Genomic DNA, 22,958 nt, shown 5'->3' on the forward strand with positions numbered 1-22,958 from the left:
ATTTCAAAGCCAATTTACTTATGTCAAAAATCCAAAATTTATACAATTTGCTTTACCTTAAACTGTGGCTTTTCAGAAGTTGTTAGTAAAACATCACTGAATAATCTGTAAGAAAAGAAACAAATGAGTAAGGTCCTGGGTTTAATTCCAGTAACACGGAAAAAAAAAAAATCTCCCTTAAACCAGGCGCACTCTCGGAGCGGGTAAGAGCAGCTCAGGACATCTCAGTCCCTGAGCCAGCCCAGCCTAGCACTAAGTTTGTTAGCCAAGGCAAAGGTATTTACACATCACTTGCTGTGCCCTCGGAGGTGCTATTAGGGAGGGGACCAGGTCCGTTATACTTGACACTATAAGCAGTATAATATTTGCAAAAAATCTTTGGTAAACACCAGTTTACAAATGTTGCAAATAATATATTTAGTAGACGGTTCTAAACAGAACTATTTATTTTTCTTGCCTTAGAAATGGTAGTTTATTCTACAAATTGGTACATTTTGAATTGTCATGATTGGAATCTAAGAGAAAAATCATTTTCTTTTGTTTCTCATGCTTCATTCTAAAGCAGCAGCTTCTGGATTATATCCGTTCTTTCTTCAAAGGTGTGTTATTAGAAACAGCAGCAGGAGGAACCCTGAACTGCTCTGGTGAGAAGGCTTGCTTGGGTAGTGCCCAAGTGGTTAAGTGATCTTAACATGAGAATTCTTTTACAAAGATAGAAATTTACCCCATGCAGAAGTGACAGTTGCCTTTTCCAGGGTCCTTTTTGAGTCTTGGCCCTCCCCTACCACTCATCCACTGACTCCAGACCTCACATTTCCACTAAACATAGTCACACCTCTTTAGCTGTTCTTTTCAAAGCTGAAGCCCATAGGGTGGAAAGTTTTAGAAGAAGGCAAAACATTTGCTTGATGCTGGAATTGGGGACAGGCAAAATGCCCTGGGGAGAGAACCCAAGTACAAACTCAAGTACATCAGCTTCACACTGCTCCTAACCAACTGCACTTTGACTTAGGAGTCTATGTGAAAAATGTAGCCTTCAAAGCGGATCTATCTTTTCACATGTACATTGTTGTTAGTGGCTGTTGGTTTGGAAACAGATGCTGCAGTGTCTGCTCATCAGCCAGGCTTATAGGAGGCTTCTCTAACCACATAGGAAGAAGGAACGAAGGACGTGAAGTTAGTCATAGCCTCTACCTTCACTTTGTCCTCCACTTTGTTGGCTGTTGTTACTACTTTCTGAATACCTTTGCTATACAACAAGCTGGGACAGACAAAGCAGGCAGAGCTAGGGAAACTTCTCAACACATTGAGGAAGCTTGCCCAAGTCCTCCCAGGATAAGGAATGAAGCTGAGATCCATTCACAAATTTGTCTGACTTCAGTTACAGCACCCTTAGCCTCTCCATGAAGGAACAGCACCTAAGGGAGAGGTCCCAGGGAGGCATCAGCACTCTGAAACCCTCACAGCTCTGTTGACAGGAGGTCTTCTGAGTACAACACCGTTAGCACAAGGTTTGGTACATGCTAGCAGTTTCACAGCAAAAGCACAGGAGCCCAAGAACACCCAATTCCTTGTGGAGGGCAGGCCCACCAAGGTCTGACGGATGTCAACTACACACAGCTAGGGGTCAGCTGGTAGCTGGCGCAGGATCAGCAGAGAGGGGTACTGGAGAGGGCCCTCCTTCTATATTTCCTAAATTAGGAGCTACACACACACACACACACACACACACACACACACACACACACACAAATGCTAATGGTGATGGAACACATGTGGACTAAGCAGAGAGGACACAAGGCAATGTCATGGTATCATGCCATAAGAGACTCAGGGTAAGCCGGTCACTTCAACCCTGCAGGGACCACCACTGAGTCCATGGTACTGGGCTCTGGGCACAGTGGTCCAAGATTCAGCACAGTTATCAAGATTACAACCAATACACGATTGACTTACGGCATCTGTAAAAGCCGGGAGACGGTAGGCATGCCATTTTTACAGGCTTCACAAGACAGCGTAGACTCCAACACAGCCACTTGAAATGAACAGATACACATTTTAGTTCCACAGAACACTCTCTCGAAGATCCACTTGCTGAGGAAAACTTTGACATCTCTTTGTAACAACTGTCTGCAGGCTGATCAGGACAGTGTCAAAAACTCTTCACATACAGACAGATGGCATATGTGAGGGGATGGGAAATGCTGGCATTTTCAATGACTCAAAAGAAATGCCTCAGAAACCACATGCTCACAGAAAGCTAAGTATACTCAAGGATAAATGCAGGGAAGCATCACGATTGTATTCATACAATTGTTCTTTTTAGAGAGAAGCAAAATTCTGAACTTGATTTTGTTGCTTGTTTGCTTTTAATGGAAACCAGCACACAAAGTGCCAGCTGCTGACCCTGCATCATCCAACACCATGCTATAAGAGAGTGACTAGATTCTCCTACTCACAGGTTCAAACTCAGCAAGAAACAGTCCCAGGGTCTGTTCTCTTGAACTGCCTCATTTGGCACAGTGAAACTTGATGAAGTGATTTACATATGCCAAACAGAGCATTCCAAAAGCTACCTTGGGCCCTCTTTCTTCCAGCCTTGAGCTCTGAGCTGTCCATTCAGAAGATGGGAGGGTGAGTTTGAGATGAGTTTACATCAGTCCTTATGCCTCATCTGTCCTTCGGTTCTCCTTAGTGTCCTTGGGTAAGGCTGTGGGTCAACAGCTCCTTGACCACACTTACATGAGAATCTGTAGGCCTGGCTGGGATAGCTAGGCCCTTATTTTCTAGGCTTCTAGCCACAGCTCTCAAGCTCCTTCCAACTCCCACTCCAGCTTGGATGGGACTCTGACACTTGACTAGCTCCTCAAGTCTGACTTCAAGTTGCCTGACCCTCACTTATGCTTCTGATTAAATCCCAAGCTAGACATAGTTCTCTTTCCATCCTCCTGCTTCCAGAATTATAATGCAGTTTACAGAAGTTTCGCCAAAGGCTTCAGACAGCTGAACAGACAGGCAAGCCGTCTGAATGTTCACTGATGTGTGCACTGTCTGTGGAGGATGACAACTTCCTCTGGATCTTTCTTGGACTTTGCAAAGAGGTTAAGTAGCTCTGCAGACTACCAGGTCCCAGCAGACCCCACACCCAAGCTCTATACTGACCCACAGCCATGGATGGTGCAGGAGGAAAGTAGTCAACAGGCACGGAGTCTGGAGGTCGTCCATAAGTCATTTCATACAGTAAGTGGCCAAAGCAGTGGACATCTACACTTTCTAGTGTCTGGGGAAGAAAAAGCAGTGCCATGTTCAACCTTCAGTCATTGGCCTCACTGCTCCTGCCCAGACTTCCACTGAGAAACAAGGCTCAGGGGCAGCCCTATTCCCAATGTAACTCCAAAGTCTTTTTCAAAGGCTCACACAGCATTATTCTGATTTAACCAATAGGTCATTTTCTTTTTTTTTCCGGAGCTGAGGACCGAACCCAGGGCCTTGTGCTTGCTAGGCAAGTGCTCTAACACTGAGCTAAATCCCCAACCCCAGTCATTTTCAATCAATGATTCTATTCACTTCCTTGCCCCACCCACCATTTCATCTTTGCCTCTTAAAGATCCAGCAACGCTCCATGAGAGAAATGGGAACAAGGTACACTCTAAATGTATTTTTTACTGCATAATGCATAGGGTGATCTGTACCTAAACACAGACCTGTTATGACTGTCACAACTTACATTGATTTTCCTGAATTGTGTGAAGTAGGATCGGTAGAAGGAAGGAAGACCCAATAAGGAATTTTCAAGATCTAGCAGTCGGCAAGTGTTGCCATCCATCATCACATTAGCTGCATGAAGATGGCCATAAGGGAATCCTTTGTCGTGGAGAAACTTTAGTACCTATTAAAAAATGTGCACACTGAATTGTTCCCAATTCATGTCTATATAACATAGGTTAAATTCATGTTTTAAATATTTGTGGGAGTGCTGGATGGTGGTGGTGTACGTCTTTAATCCCAGCACTTGGGAGGCAGAGGCAGGTAGATCTCTGTGAGTTCAAGGCTAGCCTGAACTACAGAGTGAGTTCCAACACAGCCAGGGCAACGTTACACAGAGAAACCCTGTCTCCAAAAATCAAAAATCAAAAAAAAAAAAAAAAAACCAACCAACCAAACAAACAAACAAAAAAACAATTTGGAGGGGAGAGCAAGATGACTCAGGATAAAAGGTAACCACCAAATCCGATAAACTGAGTCCAATCCTTGGAGCAGACATGGAGGAAAGAGAGAATCAACTCCCAAACGTCCTCTAACTTCCACACTTGTGCTGTGGCATGCACACACCCACACATAAACAAACAAATAAACGTAAAAAGGAAAAAGCATTTCAGCTGGGCATGTAGCTCAGTAGTAGTTTTCTCATGATGCAAGAGGGAGGCTAGGAGTTAACTCCTCAGCAAAAGTTAAAATGCCACCTCCATCCTTTCTTTGGAAAAAGAAGTGACAGAGTGCCTTATGGCTGTGAGACTGTCAGATGCAATACCAAATCCCCTTTTCCCAGATGAAGAGAATTAGCTTGGAGGGAACGGCTCTGATTCTAAAGGCTCTGTTCTGGGAACTTTCTAGTCCCAGTAGGCCAGCTCTCTTCTGAGGAAGTCCCCATTTCACCTGCATGGACTCATAAAGCTAATCTCTGCCAACTACTTAGGAAAAGGAGTTAAATTGAGAACATCTCTAGTTCAATATCTACTTGGAACATATTTAGTTTTTATTAATAAAAATACAAAGTAGGTTTCTGGCCTCCCCCAAAAGGAGCAAACTTTTCAGCTTCAATGTAGATAAACAGTGACTCACTCAGTAACAGATGAGTACATGCCCCTCCAAGGACCTGAGGAACTAGAGCAGTGGCAGCGAGAGGGTGCCCAGGCAACCCAGCAAAGACAGAAGGAAATATGCTAACATCTCTTTCCAGTTGCTGGCTTTAAAAATCTCATCCTTTAAGTCCTGGAGGGCTCCTGTTGCAAATCACCCTCTGGAGTGATGGAAGGATCTTTCTACTGGCACTTGGAGGAGACCCGATCTGGTGTTGGTGTGGGCCCAGGGGTTCTGTTTGTGTCTTTCCATAGGACAATGAGGTTCCTCTTTGGATTCCTGAGCGCTGTGTGAGCCCTGTGGCTGCTGCTGAAACCAACAAGGCAGAGACCTATTGGGCCTTCGTGAAAAACTCTCCCCTTCTGATGCCAATGGAGACTGAGAGCCCAATATGGCCAGCTTTGGCAAGCATTAACATAAGCCTAGGAACTGTAGCCATGCTTTTGGATTCTCCAGAAGGTAATGTATGGTAACTGCTTTTTCAAGTATGTTTGAGAATGTGTCACCTTGGAGATTAAGGATAACCCTGAAGGTCACTGACCTCCATTTGTTAACAGTAGCATGCCAACTTAGCCTTTTCATTTTCACAACCCTCTTAAAGCTGGTGTAGTACCTACTTTTCAGGAGTGGCTCTGTGCAACATTTATTGGCCTCCTGAAATTCATTTAGCCCCCCTTTGAAGATACCTTAAAATTCATGAGCCTGAATGTAGCCATTTTAAGACCTTGTGAGCTGCCTGTTCTTTCTTTGTGGTTCTTAGTTGTTCTTTTGCAGAGCTGCCAGCTTAAGTCGTGCTGGGATTAAGAAAAATGGGCCTTGGCAGTTCATGTTCCTGAAGTTGTGTCCATGCCAGTGGATGCTCACACACTCCAAAAAAGAATTTGACATTGCTGCTGCCGCTGTTGCTGTTATAGCAGTGGCCGCCACCACTGCTACTGTTTCTGGGATTACCATTTCATAATTGCTTACTACAGCTAGCACAGTGGAAGACCCTGGCAGCAAAAGTAGCTACCACAGTTAGTTAATCTTTCATTCTATTGGGCATGATAAATTTAATTCAGTAGTTATATACATTTCGATTGTCTTTGAAAATTATATATTTATAAACTCAAGTTCCATTTGCTTTTGGGATACCATCTTACAAAGACTCCAATTTGCAGTAAGGCTCATTAAGAAAGGGAATGGCTCAGTTGCCTTTACCCTACTGGCTATGGGTGGGTTAGGACTTCTGTTGGTCTTTTCTGTGTCAAACACACAGATTGCAAGCCCAGTGCCACTTTGAGATCTTTGGCAGCAGTTAACTCTGCAGCTCACACATAGTTGAGCCTGTATGATAATGAGTATTCAGAGACGGGTAATGCCTGGGGGGGCGCTCACCAACCCAAGACAGAGCGCCTGGGCAGGCGTCTCCATGATGGGTAAGGTGACCTGCTGATGTCCCATGCAACCTAAGTTAGAAGCTCATTTTTTAGTAAAAGGGGGACCTATAGGGCCCTGGCCCCCGTTTTAGGTAACTGTTGCCTTGCTTGCTGACCTTGACCTTGATATCCTCCCTATGTTAATTCCCTGCCGGGTTCCACCCTGAATGCCTAAGGAAAGATCCTTATCTGTGTATACTGAATAATGGGCGTTAACAGCTTAGATGCAAGATTGTAAAACATTGGTAGCGAACTTCTGCCTGGGGTTCTCCCACTGTGCTATAAGCCTGTATTTAAGACCTCCTCCCTCCTTCAATAAACGACATGGGGGGGGATTTATACTGTATCAAGCTGATAATAGAAAAATAAATAATAAATAAAAATGAAAAAAAATATCTCATCCTTAAGGGCTGGAGAGATGGCTCAGCAGTTAAGAGCACTGACTACTCTTCCATTGGACCCGGGTTCAATTCTCAGCAACCACATGGAATCTCACAACTGTCTGTAACTCCAAGATCTGAAACCCTTGAGTAGACATACATGCAGGCAAAACACCAATGCACATAAAATAAAATAAATAAATAGATAAACCTCATCCTTAAAAAAAAAAAAGTCTTATTCTTGCCGGGTGGTGGTGGCACACGCCTTTGATCCCAGCAATCAGGAGGCAGAGGCAGATGGATCTTTTGAGTTAGAGGTCAGCCTGGGCTACAGAGTGAGTTCCAGGAAAGGCTCCAAAGCTACACAGAGAAACCCTGTCTCGAGAAAAAAAAAAAAAGTCTTTTTTTTTTTATTTTTCAAGACAAGGTTTGTCTGTGTATCCCTGGTTGTTTTGTAACTCCAGCTCTGGGGCAGAAGGGAAAGACAAGTAGATCCCTGGCGCTTATTGGTCAACAAGCCTAGGTAATTGGTGAATTCCAGGTTCAGTGAGAAACCTTGTCTCAAAAAATGAGGTGGACAATAACGGGAAGACACCTGCTGTTGAACTCTGGCCTCCACATGTGTGTGCATAGACAAGTGTACCCTTACACCAAAACACGTATGTATGTATGTATGTATGTATGTATGTATGTATGTATGTATATATCTACTTACCTATTTATCTATACATACATACATACACACACACACACACACACACACACACACACACACACACATATATAACATGGGAATAGGGCTACGCTTAAATCTCTTGATGGGTTTGTGCAATCTCAGAAGCCTAGAGGATATTATGTAGAGAGGATGACATGGCCAAAGTTGGCACTATTTTCTCCCTATCTCCATTTCTCTCTTAGCCTTGAGAATTACTTTGTGCCTTTCGACACTAAAACACACTATCCTGATGAGCTATATCTCCATCCAGCCCAAAAAAGCCTTTACAGTTCTATAAAGAAGACATATGGGGCCAGGCATGGTGGTGCATGCCTTTAATCCTAGCATGCAGAGGCATGTAGAACCCTGAGTTCAAAGTCAGCCTGTTCTACACAATGCACTCAAGGACAGCCAGAGCTATACTTTTTCTCAGAAAAAAAAAAAAGAAAAAAGAAACAAAAAAATCTTGGGTCAACCAGATGTTCAATCTGTAGAACTCAAGTAGAGGTGGAAACAGGGAACCTACTTCACAACGTTGTCCTCTGACCTTATGTTACACATACTATGGCTTACATGCCTACACTTGGAAAATAATAATGAAGTTAAAAAAAAATTTGGTACAGAGATAAGGTGAGATCAACATAGTAAAGTTCTTAAAAGGTCAGACACCAAATTCCAATAGCCAAACTTTTGGAATTTTATAGATCTAAATTACTGTCACCTTCATCTCAAATATTTGCTTATTGGGGAAAAATATAGCAATGCTATTAAGTTATAGATAAACAAGACAATGTCTCTACTTTTGGATAGTGTCTGAGAACTTTCCTGGAAGAAAACTGTTATTCTAGGGGCTGCAGAAATGAGTGGCTCAGCAGTTAAGATCACTTGTTGTTCTTCCAAAGACAAAAGTTCAGCTCTTCATAACCCTGTTGGGTACCTTACAACCACCTGTAACTCCAGCATCAGGGGATAACACCCTCTTCAGGCTTCTACAGAGGCCTCCACACATGTGGCAGACATACACACACAAATAAAATAAATCTTTTAAAAAACTAATTCTGGATGAAACATGAGTGCAACAAAATCAAATACCTCTTACCTCTAATATCTGCCGTCCATATGTTTTTATTTGCTGGAGTTCAAGGCCCTGGATTTTCTTAGGGCTGCAGTACTTCTTTAGGAAGGGGTCCTTTGGTTTTGCCTTTAGAAAGGAACCAAGAACACATAAAGTCGCAGAGGAGCCAATTTCTACCTTGGGGCTTCCTGAAAAGGTAAGACTTCATGGAGACTAAGGTGCCAGGCGCCCCAGCACACAGGACATGGCCTTTGTTGTTGTACTAATCCAACAGTCTGTAGGCTAATCTGGGCTCTGTTTCTTCTGTATCCAAGGGACTACAGACTTGGTCTCACCCTAGGCAATTCCCAAAGTCTTGCCTACTGTTAGAATTCTCAAGGACTGCTTTGTTAAATGCAAAATACAAGCTTTAAAACTTACCAACTAGCCAGGCAGTGGTGGTGCACGTCTTTAATCTCAGCACTCAGGAGTCAGAGGCAGGCAGATCTTTGTGAGTTCAAGGCCAGCCTGGTCTATAGAGTGAGATCCAGGAAAGGCTCCAAAGCTACACAGAGAAACCCTGTCTCGGCAAAAAAAAACAAAAAACAAAAAACCAAAAAACTGAGCAGCCTACCATGGACAGATGTCTATCTTTCCTTGTGGGGAAAGAAAGACTCTTTAGTCAAACTAGGTAGTTTTTTAAAATCAGATTTAAATTTTTGTCTGCTTGTTTTAATTTTTTGGTGTAGGGTCTCACTATGTAACCAAACGTAGACTAAAACTTGCAATCCTGCCTTAGCCTCCGAGAACTGGGATTTCAGGGTGTACCACCATGCTCTGCTTAAAATTTAAAAATGAAAGTAATATTAATGAGGCCTTAGGGGGGAAAATAATATAATCTCAAAGAATTTTTTTTTTTTTTTGAGACAGGGTTTCTCTGTGAAACAGTCCTGACTGTCCTGGAACTTATGCTGTAGACCAGGCTGGCCTTGAACTCACAGAGATCCACCTGCCTCTGCCTCCCAGAGTGCTGGGATTAAAGGCGTGTGCCACCACTGCCTGGCAAAGAAAATAATTTTTAAAAATTTATGGGGCCTAACTTCTGGAATTTTCTATATCACGTATCAATAACAGGCTCTAAGGGACCGAAGAACTTCATGAGCATGAACTCGGTTTATAAGCAGTACCTTGTAGATCAGATCCTTCAGCGTTCCTTTTTCATTAAAGGTTCTAATCAGCAATGCTGAGGATTCATTAGCTGTGGCAAAGGTAACCCGATATATGTAAGGGTGCTACAAAACAAAAAAACAAGATTCAGGTTGGTTCACATCAGGATCTAGGTCCTTTTAGACTCATGATCTGGTTATGCAGAGTCAAGCACCATGTCGATGGTTTAGTCTTGTACAAAGTGACAATCCCTGAACACACACTACATTCAAGTCATTAGATGATCAACTAGCTCCCCCCTCAGATGGAGAAAGAGGGAAGAAGTGACACAGCAGTCTGCACAGAGCTCTGCCTGGCTAAGTCCTCCTGTGAAATCTCCGATGTCAGAGGCTCCTCATGGAAGGCCTTGTGTGGCTGTGTGCATCCAGAGTTAGGGGAAATCATGGTGGCTGAGAGGAAAAGGGTGGAGTTTTGAGAAAATGGAACCTGATAAAGAATACAGCTGAGTCACAGAACAGCTAAGCAGGCAGCAGGGACAAATGTGTCTCCGCTCACAGCTCTGCACTGCTGCTGGGATGCCAAGGCTGGGAGCACCACAACCAGAGGAGTGTGAGCGGTGTGCATGGCACCTTGTTCAGAAGCCACAGCGTGAACTTCCCTGACCTCCTACAGAAGTTTTCAGTATGCCTATTCAGTGTCTTCCTCAAATGTCAACCAAGCAAGGAAAGAATTAAACAAATTCTTTAAAGACTTAACCTGGAACTTTGAGTATATGGACAAGAAGACTAACTGCCAGGCTCTAGATAACCTGGTGAATTACAAGATAACCAGCTGGTCTTTAGGGAAACATGCATTACTTATACTAATAGACACTCCTAATACAAAACCTTGCTTGGATTATCACAAGTATATATTCAAAATATGTCTGAAGTCTAGCCTGCAAATGGGTTAATGTTGATATCTAGTACCTGTTGTCTATATTCTAGAAGGAGCTGCTTGTGGACTGAGCTACCAAGCACAACTAATGTGTATTTCTTACATGCACTATGTTGTGTGTCTGTGTGTGTGTGGGGGGGGCTGCTTTTTATTTGAGACAAAGTCTCACTATGTAGCTCAGGTTGGCCTTGAACTTGTAACTCTTCTACCTCTGCCTCCCAAATACTGGTATGACAGCCTGGGCCACTACCCTAAGTGTTCTTTCGTTGTTGTTGTTTTTAATTTTTTTTTTATCTTATGTGCATGATTGTTTTTCTTGCAGTTATATATGTGTACTACATGTGTTCCTGGTACCCACAGGGGTGTCAGAAGAGGGTGACGGATCCACTAGAAGTGCAATTATGGATGGTTGTGAACCACCATGTGGGTGCTCAAAATCAAACCCAGGTCCTCTCCAAGAACAAGTGCTCTTAACCTCTGAGTCATCTCTCCAGTGCCTTCTTTCTTGTTTTTGTTTTGTTTTCTAAACATTCATTAAAAGTAATTTAAATGTGGGTGCTAACTGGGCCTGGTGCAAGCCTATAATAACAGACTTAAGGTAGGAAGCTCACAGGTTCAAAGCCTGCCTGGGTTATAGAGTGAGTCCAAGGCCAATCTGGGGAATTTAGTGAGACCCTATCTTTAAATAAGTGGTAAATTATGGCTGGGGCATACTTCAGTGATGGAGCATCTGCCCACATACAAAGCCCTAGGCTCAAACTCAGTTACTGCAAACAACAGCAAAAAAATCTGAGTGCTGAAAGCCTGTCATACAATCAACGGAACTCAAGGCCACAGCATTTTTCTTGGACATAAATCACACCTCATTAAAAGTCTGTCTCATTGCTTTAACAAGATGTCTTCAAAAGTAAACTTGCCAATCTAAGGGGACAAGTCAGAATGACTGTGCACGCTCCACAAGCAGCTACCCCGTAGAGTGTGGAAAACAGGGAATAGATTCCAACACTAACCCACCTGCAGGCCAGACTTCAGTCTTTGCTAAAGACATTCTGTACATATTCTGAGTCTATCAGTGTCCTTTCTTCCAACAAAGGCCTTAGATTAAGACTATGTATTAAGTATAAGTAATACATGTTTCCTTAAAGACCAGCTATGAAAGGTAACTCAGACAGCAAAGTGACTATTTTGCCATTTCTTCACCCAGTTTACCTAGAGCCTAAACAATTAACCTTGGGCTAGAAAGAGACCTTGGGAGTCCTACTGATCAAAAACTCAGTAAGAACAAAAGGTTCATGGGTGGTAGTGGTGCATGCCTTTAATCTCAGCACTCAGGTGGATCTCTGTGAGTTCGAGGCCAGTGTGGTCTACAAAGCAAGTTCCAGGACAGTCAGGGTTCTGTTGTACAGAGAAACCCTGTCTCAAAATAAAACAAACGAACAAACAAAAGAACAAGAGGTTCAGACAAGTGCCTCTTTCCTACTCTAGTATTTGATTAAAATACAAAGACTACATTTAGACTACATTTAAATTACTATAATTAATGGGCTATGAAGATGTCACAAATGCTGGCTTAAAAGGCCTCTGATCTCTGGGAGTAGATCAGTAGATCTCTGCACACTTCTGGTCTGAACTAATAGCCACTGTACCTTTCCATTCTCTTGAGCCTACAGGGTATTTTCATCTCTTCTATCCAGGTTCACTCCCAAGAAAACACTGGCTCTGATTAGCAAGGAGGATTTGTACTTACCACACAGGAAGGCAGAAGTTTGATTACACACTGAAAATCTTTATCTGACAAGTACTTGTCTGGGCCAAGATCAGCCTAGAAATACAAGAAGAAATATCAGAGCACCACTTTGTTCACCAAAAGAAAATTTCCTTATGTCTTTCACCCTAATTTTATTTATACAAATTATTTTTTTAAAGATTTATTTATTTATTATACAGTATAATGTCTGCATGTATCCCTGCAGGCCAGAAGAGGGCACCAGATCTCATTACAGATGGTTGTGAGCCATCATGTGGTTGCTGGGAATTGAACTCAGGACCTCTGGAAGAACAGCCAGTGTTCTTAACTGCTGAGCCATCTCTCCAGCCCCCAAATTCTTAAGTATAAATCAAATGTGGAAACTGTATTAAGTCTGCTGCTTCAAGGCCTTTTCTGGAGAGGTAGTATATACACATACGAACGCCAGGACATGACCAGGATTTCATCCAATCCTATAACCAAATGTGTCACTAGAACTCCCAGAGAGAAAAGAATGAGGTAATGGCCAATAGCTTTCTTTGGAGGTCACTCCAAAACTGTCAGCCCTAATTCCAGACTGTTCCTACATCCTTCTGAACACGTATTACTTGACCAAATGTATAGCCAGGCATTTTTAACAGCCCTCTGCAAAGTGGGACTGAGAAAGTCCTCACATCACCATGTAAGAGCTTGGCACAGTTCTGAGAGTCTCTTACCAAAACTCTCTTTCATAGTGGTGGTGCACACCTTTAATCCCAGCACTCATGAGGCAGAGGCAGGTAGATCTTTGTCAGTTTGAGGACAGCCTGGTCTACATAGTGAGTTCCAGGCCAGCCAGGGCTACACAGTGAAACCCTATCTCAAAAAACCAAACCAAATCAAAGTGAAACAGAAAGCTTCTCTTTCGATACATTATTTAAATCTCTTGGAATAAACTAAAGCAAAAGAATTAGCTTACCCAGCTCAACACCAGTCGTTCCTTTGGTTGATTTTTAATTTTCATCAAGAAATATTTCTTCCTTATCCTCCAACCTGCCACAGAAGCAGAAAGGTGCTTATAGCTTCAGCATCTTTGCTACAATTGATATAAATTTTACTGACACTAAATAGTTAATCAAAATTACATTTAGCAATCTCAGCCACAGCTATGTAGAGCCCAATCACTTAACAATGTTGTATGGAAAGGCTATACTGTAAAAATAATAAACAAAGAAATTACTATACTTATGGAAAAGTTAATAAGACAGTACTTCAATCTAGATCTACTGAAAATGACCACTGAAGAATGAATAGAGGTCTGAAAGTTACCAGCACCCTAGTCCTCTGACAGGGCTTTAACCAAGGTTAATAGGTATTAAAAGTTAAGGACAATACTTCAGGCAGTAGAGAGGTACAAGGAATATGAAGTTAACAGATGTAAAGAGCTTCACTGGGATGACTAGGCATCCAGTTCTGTGACGTCTTCGCAGAATGGGCATGTCAGCCTCTCACCTATGTCTTTCAGTGGTTCTACCACCTCCCACTTTGGTTCTGATCGGAAGAACATGGAAACCTGTTGTAAGGCGATCTCTGTAACAATATTGTAGAAATCCATTAGTCAGATGTGTTAGGAAAGACCAAAGGCTTCACATATTGTTCATGCAAATGAAACTCTGTAGTCTATAGACTTCTTTAAAAAAAAAAAGTGTAATTAAGGCTGGGTGGTAGTGGTATACACCTTTGTAATATGAATGTTAAATAGTCTTTTAATATAAAAGCCAGTACAGATACAGATATTGGGGTAAATGCTGAAAATCAGAGAGACAAAGGAACAAGCCACTGCTACGTCTCACCTCACCAATTCCATGAATCCTCGAACTAAAATCCTCTGAGTCCTCACCTGAAAGCCTCCAGCCAAAAAAGCCTTTAGTTCCTGTCTCCTCATGCTTTATATACCTTTCTTGCTGGGATTAAAGGCATGTGATTCCCAAGTACTGGGAATAAAGGTGTGTGCCACCATTGTCTGACTCTGTTTCTCTCCTAGTCCGAATCAATCTCATGTAGTCCAGAGTGGCTTTGAACTCACAGAGATCCAGACGGACCTCTGCCTCTGCTGGCTAAGTTTTTGTTGCATCTCTGCAGCAAACTCCATAGGTTTTGGGGCTCCAAAAACCACAGAAGTTAGATGCTTTTGCACGTTCCCCTTTGCAGACAGCTGGATCTTTTGCTTCTTTCCTCTCCTGGTGTGTTTTGGCTTTCCTTGGGCCCCCTCCTTGGGCTGCTGCCACACCATTATCTGAATCGTCATTGTCAGCAGATATGGTGAGTCAATTGGGATTTCTTAAAGGGAGGAATTAGATAAAAGAAAGTTTTTTCCCACATTAAAAAATGGGAAACACTATTACAATAAAGGGAGTTTGCTCTCTGTTTGATAATACGATTTATGGTCTGAAAATGGAACAATTAAATGAGAGGATAATTAATGTTGATGAGATTTATGTAATGTCAATTATAAATATTATTTGTTTGATCATTTCTGTTTTATCATTTAAAAAGTTGGCTAATATAAGTGCCAAGATAAAAGCTTTAGAAAAACTTATTAAAACAAATCATAGAGATAATCAGACCCAGATAGAGAAATTTAAAGAACTAATTTCAGCATTGTATTATAAGGTTACAGAGAAACAGCCTAAGGCTTTCAAACAGACAACCTTAATTTATCCAGTAACCTTACAGGAACTACTAAATAACAGCTATCCCCAAGACTGTGTATGAGCTGAATGGACTCCTGTGCAAATGTTAGATCTGAGGAGATTCAAAGAAGCAATAGTCTCATATGGCATCCATTTATCTTTTGTAAAGCAGATGTTAAATTTGTGGTCAACTTGTAATAGAATTATCCCTCAAGATTGGAGAGATGTGGTTACAGCAGTTTTGGAGGCTAGTCCCCATTTACAATGGAGGACCTGGTGGAAGAATGAGGCTAAGACCATTGAACAATGAAGTAGGGTTAGAGCTATTGAAATATCCCAAGATCAACTTCTTTGAGAAGACGATTATGCTGATATACAAAGACAGTCTTTATATATGACCACACCCTGGCTTTATGCCACAGGGCAGCCTTGAACGCTTGAGACAGAACTGAAGAAGTAGGAAAGAAAATTGAATCATTTACAAAAGTTATATAGGGCCCAAAAGAAACCTTCACTGATTTCTTACAAAGACTGACATCAGCAGTAACTAGAATGATACCAAATTCAGAAGCTAGACAGGTAATAATTGAATCCTTGGCTTTTGAAAATGCTAATACAATGCAAAAGGGTAATTAGACCATTAAAGGCAAGATCGGCACCCTTGGAGGAATAGATCCAAAATACAATAAATGTTGAATCTCATGACCATGATGATGCTTGGGTAGGAGAGGTGATTTCCAGAGGTTTGAAGAAAAATAGTAATGTCAGATATTTCAATTGCGCAAAACAAGGTCACCTAAAAAGGGACTGTAAACAGGGCATTCCTAGAAACAATGTTTTTTCAAGGAATAATCCCAACAGAATGCCCTTCCCTTCTGGATTATGTAGAAGGTATGGCAAAGGCAGACACTGGACTAACGAATATGTCGGGAAATACCAGGAGGGGCCTCTCACAGGCCCCCATGTCAAATTCCATTCAGTCCTTTCCTGTCACCATGGAAGAAACTCCATCCCAGAGTAATTAAAGAACCTAATGTCTATTGTAAAAAACCATACTTCTCTGGATGATAGCACAGCTAAAGAAGAAAGAATAAAAAATCAGGAGAAACTATGAATCAAAATTGATAAAGATTAGAAAATGGAACCTCCCCAAAGTTAGGATTAGGGAAGGGTTTTGTTTTTGTCTTTCAGGTGAATGAAGGCTAAGAAATCTGAAGATTATTGGACAAATGAGACATCTAAAGAAAAAGGACAAATCATCCAGAAAAAATGGCCCACGAAAAAGATTTTCTGCAATGAACCATGACCACATCTAAGAGTGACTTTCAAGTCTCCAAAAAGATGATGGGACCCCACAATGACGATTCCATCAGGACAGTGATAATGCCACCACACTGACAAACATCACCCAAAGATCGGCTTTAGACTACAAACTGCTCAGGACAATATCAAGATGGCTTGCTGAGATGATATAGCCTCACAGACTACTCCAGTTAGGACTGAACATAATCCTCAATTTTCTTTGTGTCCCCATAAGACTACCAGTGTCCCCAATCAGCAGGAAGTAGCTTAGAAAACTATACCCACATTCCCAAAAAATGGATTATGGATGTTTGTCTTTGTTTTAGGGGTTGGTTAAAAATTTTTACTGGTTATAGTCAATCTCTTTCTAAAAAAAGAAAGGGGGATATGATATAGGAATGTATTATATAGAAATGATACGATAAAAGGATAGATTATTGAATCTACTCTGAAAAGAAAAAAACAGAGTATAAATATAAGACAAAAAGGTAGATTATTGAATTTACTTTTAAAAAGCAACTACTAGTTTTAAATATTTACACTGGATTGGATTTTTGTATATTATATACAAATTGTGTATATTGATATAAATTTGAGATTAATTTGTTAGGTATTGTACATATACAGCTCATTTAACAATATAATGCAAATTGCTAGTCCTTGAAAGGTATTATCACCAATTAATTAGGATATAAAGAAATGAAAGTTAGTAGTTAGGTATTACAATCTAACTTATAGTCAGGTTAGGTATGTTTTCAAGGTCAAACAGATCTACTTTATTTTATTTATTTGTTTGTTTGTTTGTTTTTCGACACAGGGTTTCTCTGTGTAGCTTTTGGAGTCTATCCTGGAACTTGCTGTGTAGACCAGGCAGGCTTCAAACTCACAGAGGTCTGCCAACCTTTGTCTCCCAAGTGCTGGGATTAAAGGCATGCGCCACCACCACCCAGCTGCAGATATATTTTAGATAGATCATCTTCAAACACTTCAGAAATCTGCAGAATATTCTTCTGGACTGCAAGAATATATTATAGAGATTCAGCTGTGTATTAAAGCTATACCTAGAAATTTCAAGGAATTTTTCTAGAAGAAGCCATCTATCACCGACTATTTGGTGTTGTTTAATGTATTTTTTTTTAATATTTCAGCTGTCTTCTGCTATGAAATTCTTGTGGGCCCATATACTACTAGACCATATTGGCAAACAGTTCAGCTTCTCAGACCTGCTGATCCTCTAGGTAACTAACTCCCGGCTGAGTCTAGGAGACAGGCAGGCTGTAGAAGCATAGTTTTGCTTCTTGTGCAAATGCAGCTCAGACCATCCCTTACCTTCAGGCCTAGTGGCATTCCAGAGCTACTGACTCAGAACAAAGGAGGTTTTTGCATATCCACGTGGAGTAAAAAGTGAAGCATAATTCCTGAGGGCAGAGAATCAAGTGGCTAGGAGAGAAAGGAGAAGGCAGTTTTTCTGTAGATGGCAGACAGAACCCTGTGGCCAGAGAGAAGAGAGAAAGACAGAGATTCTGTAGAGGGTAAGGCAGATCTCTTGAAGAGTTTTCTGAGAGCCAGGAGTAAGGAGCGAGGAAGGAAAGATGGAGGACAAAGGAACAGAGGATGAAGATGAGGTCAAAAGCATAGGAGCTTACTAAAACTATGAGGACAGGAAAAGTGGGCACAGAGAGGAGCTGAATGTGAAGACAGAGCTGAAGCTGTATAGATAGAATTTTATCATAGAGGAATGAAGTAAATGAACAAAGAGCATGGTGTACGTAGATTCTTTTCCCTGAAAACAATTCTCACCGTTCATAGTTTCTCTTCTGGACCCCCTGGGAAGAATATTATTAAAGCTGGTCCAATAATATTTGAGAGAATATGGCATTTAAGATTTTTTTTTTTGAGCTGAGGATTGAACCCAGGGCCAAGCGCTCTACCACTGAGCTAAATCCCCAATCCTTAAGATGTTTTAATAACATAGATTCTTCTTTTTTTATGACTATGAGATATGTCTGCTCCTGGCAGAATCAATCTACTTCAGAGGAAATGATGGGCATGGAAGAAACTCCATATGGAGTTTTACTTTCTTTGTGGCAAAAGTTAGCACTAGGCGAGAAAATGCCCTTACATCAAATGCTGACAGTATGCAGTCCAAATGGACAAGCAAAACACAAAAGAAAGGACTGACAAACCTTGCCAAGGTAAGACAATCCTTCAGAAAATCTTGCTTCACAGAAAAGTCTGTCTGATATGTTAAGCCTGTAGGCTGAAGATGGATGCCACATGTTGCAGAGGAACCTTGGGTGACTGTCCAGGCAGCCAGCTGTTTCTGTCATTTCTCACATTTTTTGTAAGTCTTTTGTTTGCACTTCCTGCTTACTTATTTCCTTCTCAGGTCTCTGAGGGAGTTGAAGACTAGATAATTATATAGTTTTCCTTGTTAACAAATTCAGAAAAGAAACTCACTAAAGAGGTGTAAAGTGTAAAGTTTGAAAGGCATCAAAAGATAGTTTTCGGTTGGTAATACAAGTTAGGACAGAAAGTGAATTAGGTACAACACTTTGGATTCACCAAAATAGGATAAATAATAGAGTATTTTTTCTGAATTTGTCAAATGTTAATGGACTGGACATTGTTATATAATTCTTGACTGTATATACTGTATATAGTTATTATACTTGCATATAGCTTTTCTTATATGTTATAACCTTCTTTTATTATTTTAGAAAAAAAGGGGAAATGTGGTGATATATTGTGTACCCTAATAAAATTTGCCTGAAGATCAGAGAACAGAAAAAGCCACTAGATTAAATATAGATGCCAGACAGTGGTGGCATACATCTTTATTCCTAGCACTTGGGAGGCAGAGGTCTGCCTGGATTTCTGTGAGTTCAAAGCCACTCTGGACTACATGAGATTGATTCGGACTAGGAGAGAAACAGAGTCAGACAATGGTGGCACACACCTTTATTCCCAGTACTTGGGAATCACATGCCTTTAATCCCAGGAAGAAAGGTATATAAAGCATGAGGAGACAGGAACTAAAGGCTTTTTTGGCTGGAGGCTTTCAGGTGAGGACTCAGAGGATTTTAGTTCGAGGATTCATGGAATTGGTGAGGCAAGACGTAGCAGTGGCTTGTTCCTTTGTCTCTCTGATTTTCAGCATTTACCCCAATATCTGCACCAGGTTATTTTTTTTTTATTAAAAGACCATTTAACATTCGTGTTATATGCCTCTAATCCCAGCATTTGGGAGGCAGAGGCAGGCAGATCTCTGTGTGATCAAGGCCAGCCTGGTCTACAGAGTTCCAGGATAGCCAGGGCTACACAGTGAAACTATGTCTAGAAAAACCAAAAAAAAAAAAGAAAAAAAGAAAGAAAAAACAAAGAAACAAACTCAAGATCAAAAAGGGGAAGATTAAAAATAAAGTAGGCTTTTAGAATGGACACTAGGAAAACTACTGAAAGCTGAGTAATGCCTAAGTTTAATGGTAATGTACCAACAGTGCTTTCTTAGTTCCGGTTTACTTGCCATGGTTATTTCAGATGCTATACTGGAGTATAGTGAGGTGAGGGGTGTCTATAGAAACTATTACTGCAATTTCTCTGTAAACTTAAAATTACTCCAAAATTAAAGGACTATTAAAAAGCAAAAATAAGATTACTAATCATGTGGAAACAGACATATTTTTAAAACTAGGAAATCTAAAGTACGTAAACTAGCTGGCTAAACCAGGAATGTAAGCCACAATGAAAGCTCAAGACTCAAGAAGTATTATAAGGTCACATGGAACAGCATGTTCCAAGTGATACTCATCCCATCTTTATTCCTTGTGGAGTTACAGCATTCACGAACAAAGAAGTGATTAGCTGTAAGTATATGCTGGAATAAAAGCCAAAGTTACAGAAAAATATCTTCACGACAACATGGTTCAATTGTGGTGTGGTACAGGGTGCCTGTTTCCATACAGATTTTTTTTTTTTTTTAAAGATTTAGTTATTTATTATGTATACAGTGTTCTGCTTGCATGTGTCCCTACAGTCCAGAAGAGGGCACCAGATCTCATTACAGGTGGTTGTGAGCCACCATGTGGTTGCTGGGAATTGAACTCAGGACCTCTGGAAGAGCAGTCAGTGCGCTTAACCTCTGAGCCATCTCTCCAGCCCCCAGATTTTTTTTTATCCTCTTTTTGTTGTTCATTTATCATGCAAACATTTCCTCTTTTAACAAAGACAACGAAAAGAGGAAGTTCCTTCAAGTTCACTGTATTCAAAACTATCAGAATAATCGCTTTTTACATCTCCCCCAAAATATGACCGGATACCATTTCCTCTCAATGCAGTGAGCAAATGAAGCCACTCCAGATCCCTGAAAGCAAATAGCAATCTTAAAAATTACCCGGAATTTCACCTCTGCCTGGTGTTAATTACATTCCAAAGAGACTGGTGAGGCTTGGACTCACCACAATTCTCTCCATATGTCAAAACAACATTCTCTCTTGAAATTGCTGAGAGCTTGGCAAACATTATCACTGCATATTTTACAGAGCATTATGAGTGAGAAGTTTGCAGGAGACAACAGTTGGCTGTTTGTTTACTGACTCACTATGCAAAGTATCCCCTAAATATCCCAGAGGAAACACATACATTGTCAGATTCTGTTAGATTTACATTCTATTTACATTCTTAGCTGTTCTAAGATGCCACAGGGCTATGGGAAGGGCTGGAGGCTGCTAATAAGAACATCAATTTTAACCGGGCGGTGGTGGCGCACGCCTTTAATCCCAGCACTCAGGAGGCAGAGCCAGGCGGATCTCTGTGAGTTTGAGGCCAGCCTGGGCTACCAAGTGAGTCCCAGGAAAGGCGCAAAGCTACACAGAGAAACCCTGTCTCGAAAAACCAAAAAAAAAAAAAAAGAACATCAATTTTTATTAACTCTGAGAATGCTATGCCTCTGTTATAAATGTTGATACAGTATTTTTACCATTTCCAAAGAGTAAGTTAAAAACAAATTTAAAAGGAAACTATTATAAGTAAAAGTATCCATATCAACTTTGAGAAAATCAGGAAAAAAAAATTCTAGCTTACTACAATGCCACTTCAAGAAACTACATAGGACAACAGTTCAAAGCTAAAGTGACTCATAACCCATCAATCAACAATGTACTGTATGTTACTAATGTCAGTTCCCACAATGGTGGCCAGCCTGCGTCTGTGGTGCCTTTCCACTGTCAGCTATCAGCACACACACCCTTTAAAAGGGCCCTTCTATCAGTCTATTCTCTGTGTCTGTCTGTCTGCCTCTCTCCTGCCTTTTGCTCTTTCACTCTCCCCCTCTCCACTCCCCCAATAAACCTCTCACACTAACTCTGTTGTTGTGCATGGCATGTCCTTTTAGTGGCATACCTTGGCAGGGCCTGCCGAAGGTATCCAGTTGGCCACATTTTATCCTTTCAACTATGTGTCGCACACTGTTTTAGAAATGGAGAAGTAACAGGGACAAACAGGATGGGATAAATGTGTCCTGATAAATTGGGGACTGGGAATTAGATTTTTGTTTTAAATTTTGGTGGTCAGAGAGCTCAAGAAAGAAAATTTTCTTTTCACTGAACTGTTATTTATCATAAAAAATTGCATGATGACTGATACTAATGTCCTCTCTTCCCAGATTCAGCGTCAATCCTAAACTTCTCTGTATGAAGGCCCATACTGGCTTCCCACTTCCTTACCAAACCAAAACCTAGCTGCTAAAGCAAGTATCTATCTGGCTTTGGCTTCATGGCCCACAATGTTTGGTTCACCCTTCACACTAAGCTGTGCCTCCCACAACCCCTCTGGCCTGGCCCCAGCATTAGCATTTTCACAAGGACCAGCTAAACCTTCAGGAAGAGTCGAAATCCACTGCTCCTCCACTCCCAACTCCTCCTCCTCCTCCTCACAGACTTCCAGGGCGTCTGACCCAGGGATCTTGCATGTCCTGAATTAGGACTGCTCTCTTCACTGCTGCTCCTCATTGCCAGCAGGACGTCTTTTAACTTTTAGGTAAAGCCTAGAGCCCTGTGGAAATACTAATCCCCCTACCCTTGGTACTTCTTCCTGGAGTACTGGCCCCTGGCTCCAACCCTGCTATCCTCCACTGGCCTCTCAGATCCCATTGTCAGCGTCACTGCTTCTGGGAAGCTCTCCTCTATCTCCAGGCCTGGTGCACCTTCTAACCCTGTTTACTTTGTGACAGAGAAATCTCCCTGCATAAGTGCTATGGGCCTTGCTGTACACTTAGCACCTAGCATATATAATACTGCTCAACTAATATTTGATGAAGAAAGAACTAAAGATTCAAAACATGGCCAATGGATGTGGAACCTCCCATTAGAACCATTAGAATGTGCAGACCTCCAAAAGGAATACATTTGCCTTCTACTATTTTCTCTTTTATAATATTTATTTTTAAATTTTGCTGTTTTTAAAAATTGTTGTTTCTTAGCTGGGCATGGTGGTGCACGCCTTTAATCCCAGCATTTGGAAGGCAGAGGCAGGTGGATCTCTGAGTTTGAGGCCAGCCTGGTCTACAGAGCAAGTTCCAGGACAAACAGAGAAACCCTGTCTTGAAAAAGGAATTAAAATAAAAATTGTTGTTTCTTAACTGGGTGGTGGTGGCACACACACATTTAATCCAAGCACTTGGGAGGCAAGGGCAGGTGGATCTCTGTGAG

General features: G+C 41.3%; 1 protein-coding gene across 4 annotated transcripts in view; it reads right to left on the bottom strand.

Moving 5' to 3' along the window:
- Pxk (PX domain containing serine/threonine kinase like) overlaps positions 1-22,958 on the bottom strand; it is a 91,435-nt gene that overhangs the window by 26,570 nt on the left and 41,907 nt on the right. For all 4 annotated transcript variants that reach the window (XM_059274265.1, XM_059274264.1, XM_059274266.1 and 1 more), the window contains exons 5-13: positions 13,769-13,846; positions 13,236-13,309; positions 12,278-12,352; positions 9,615-9,719; positions 8,473-8,574; positions 3,728-3,889; positions 3,163-3,280; positions 1,957-2,035; positions 57-105 (exon numbers count right to left, since the gene is read on the bottom strand). In XM_059274265.1, coding sequence (XP_059130248.1) covers positions 57-105; positions 1,957-2,035; positions 3,163-3,280; positions 3,728-3,889; positions 8,473-8,574; positions 9,615-9,719; positions 12,278-12,352; positions 13,236-13,309; positions 13,769-13,846 — 842 coding nt within the window. The remainder of the gene's footprint in view (positions 1-56; positions 106-1,956; positions 2,036-3,162; positions 3,281-3,727; positions 3,890-8,472; positions 8,575-9,614; positions 9,720-12,277; positions 12,353-13,235; positions 13,310-13,768; positions 13,847-22,958) is intronic.

This window comes from Peromyscus eremicus, chromosome 9 (assembly GCF_949786415.1).
Source record: "Peromyscus eremicus chromosome 9, PerEre_H2_v1, whole genome shotgun sequence".
NCBI classification, from domain to species: Eukaryota; Metazoa; Chordata; class Mammalia; order Rodentia; family Cricetidae; genus Peromyscus; species Peromyscus eremicus.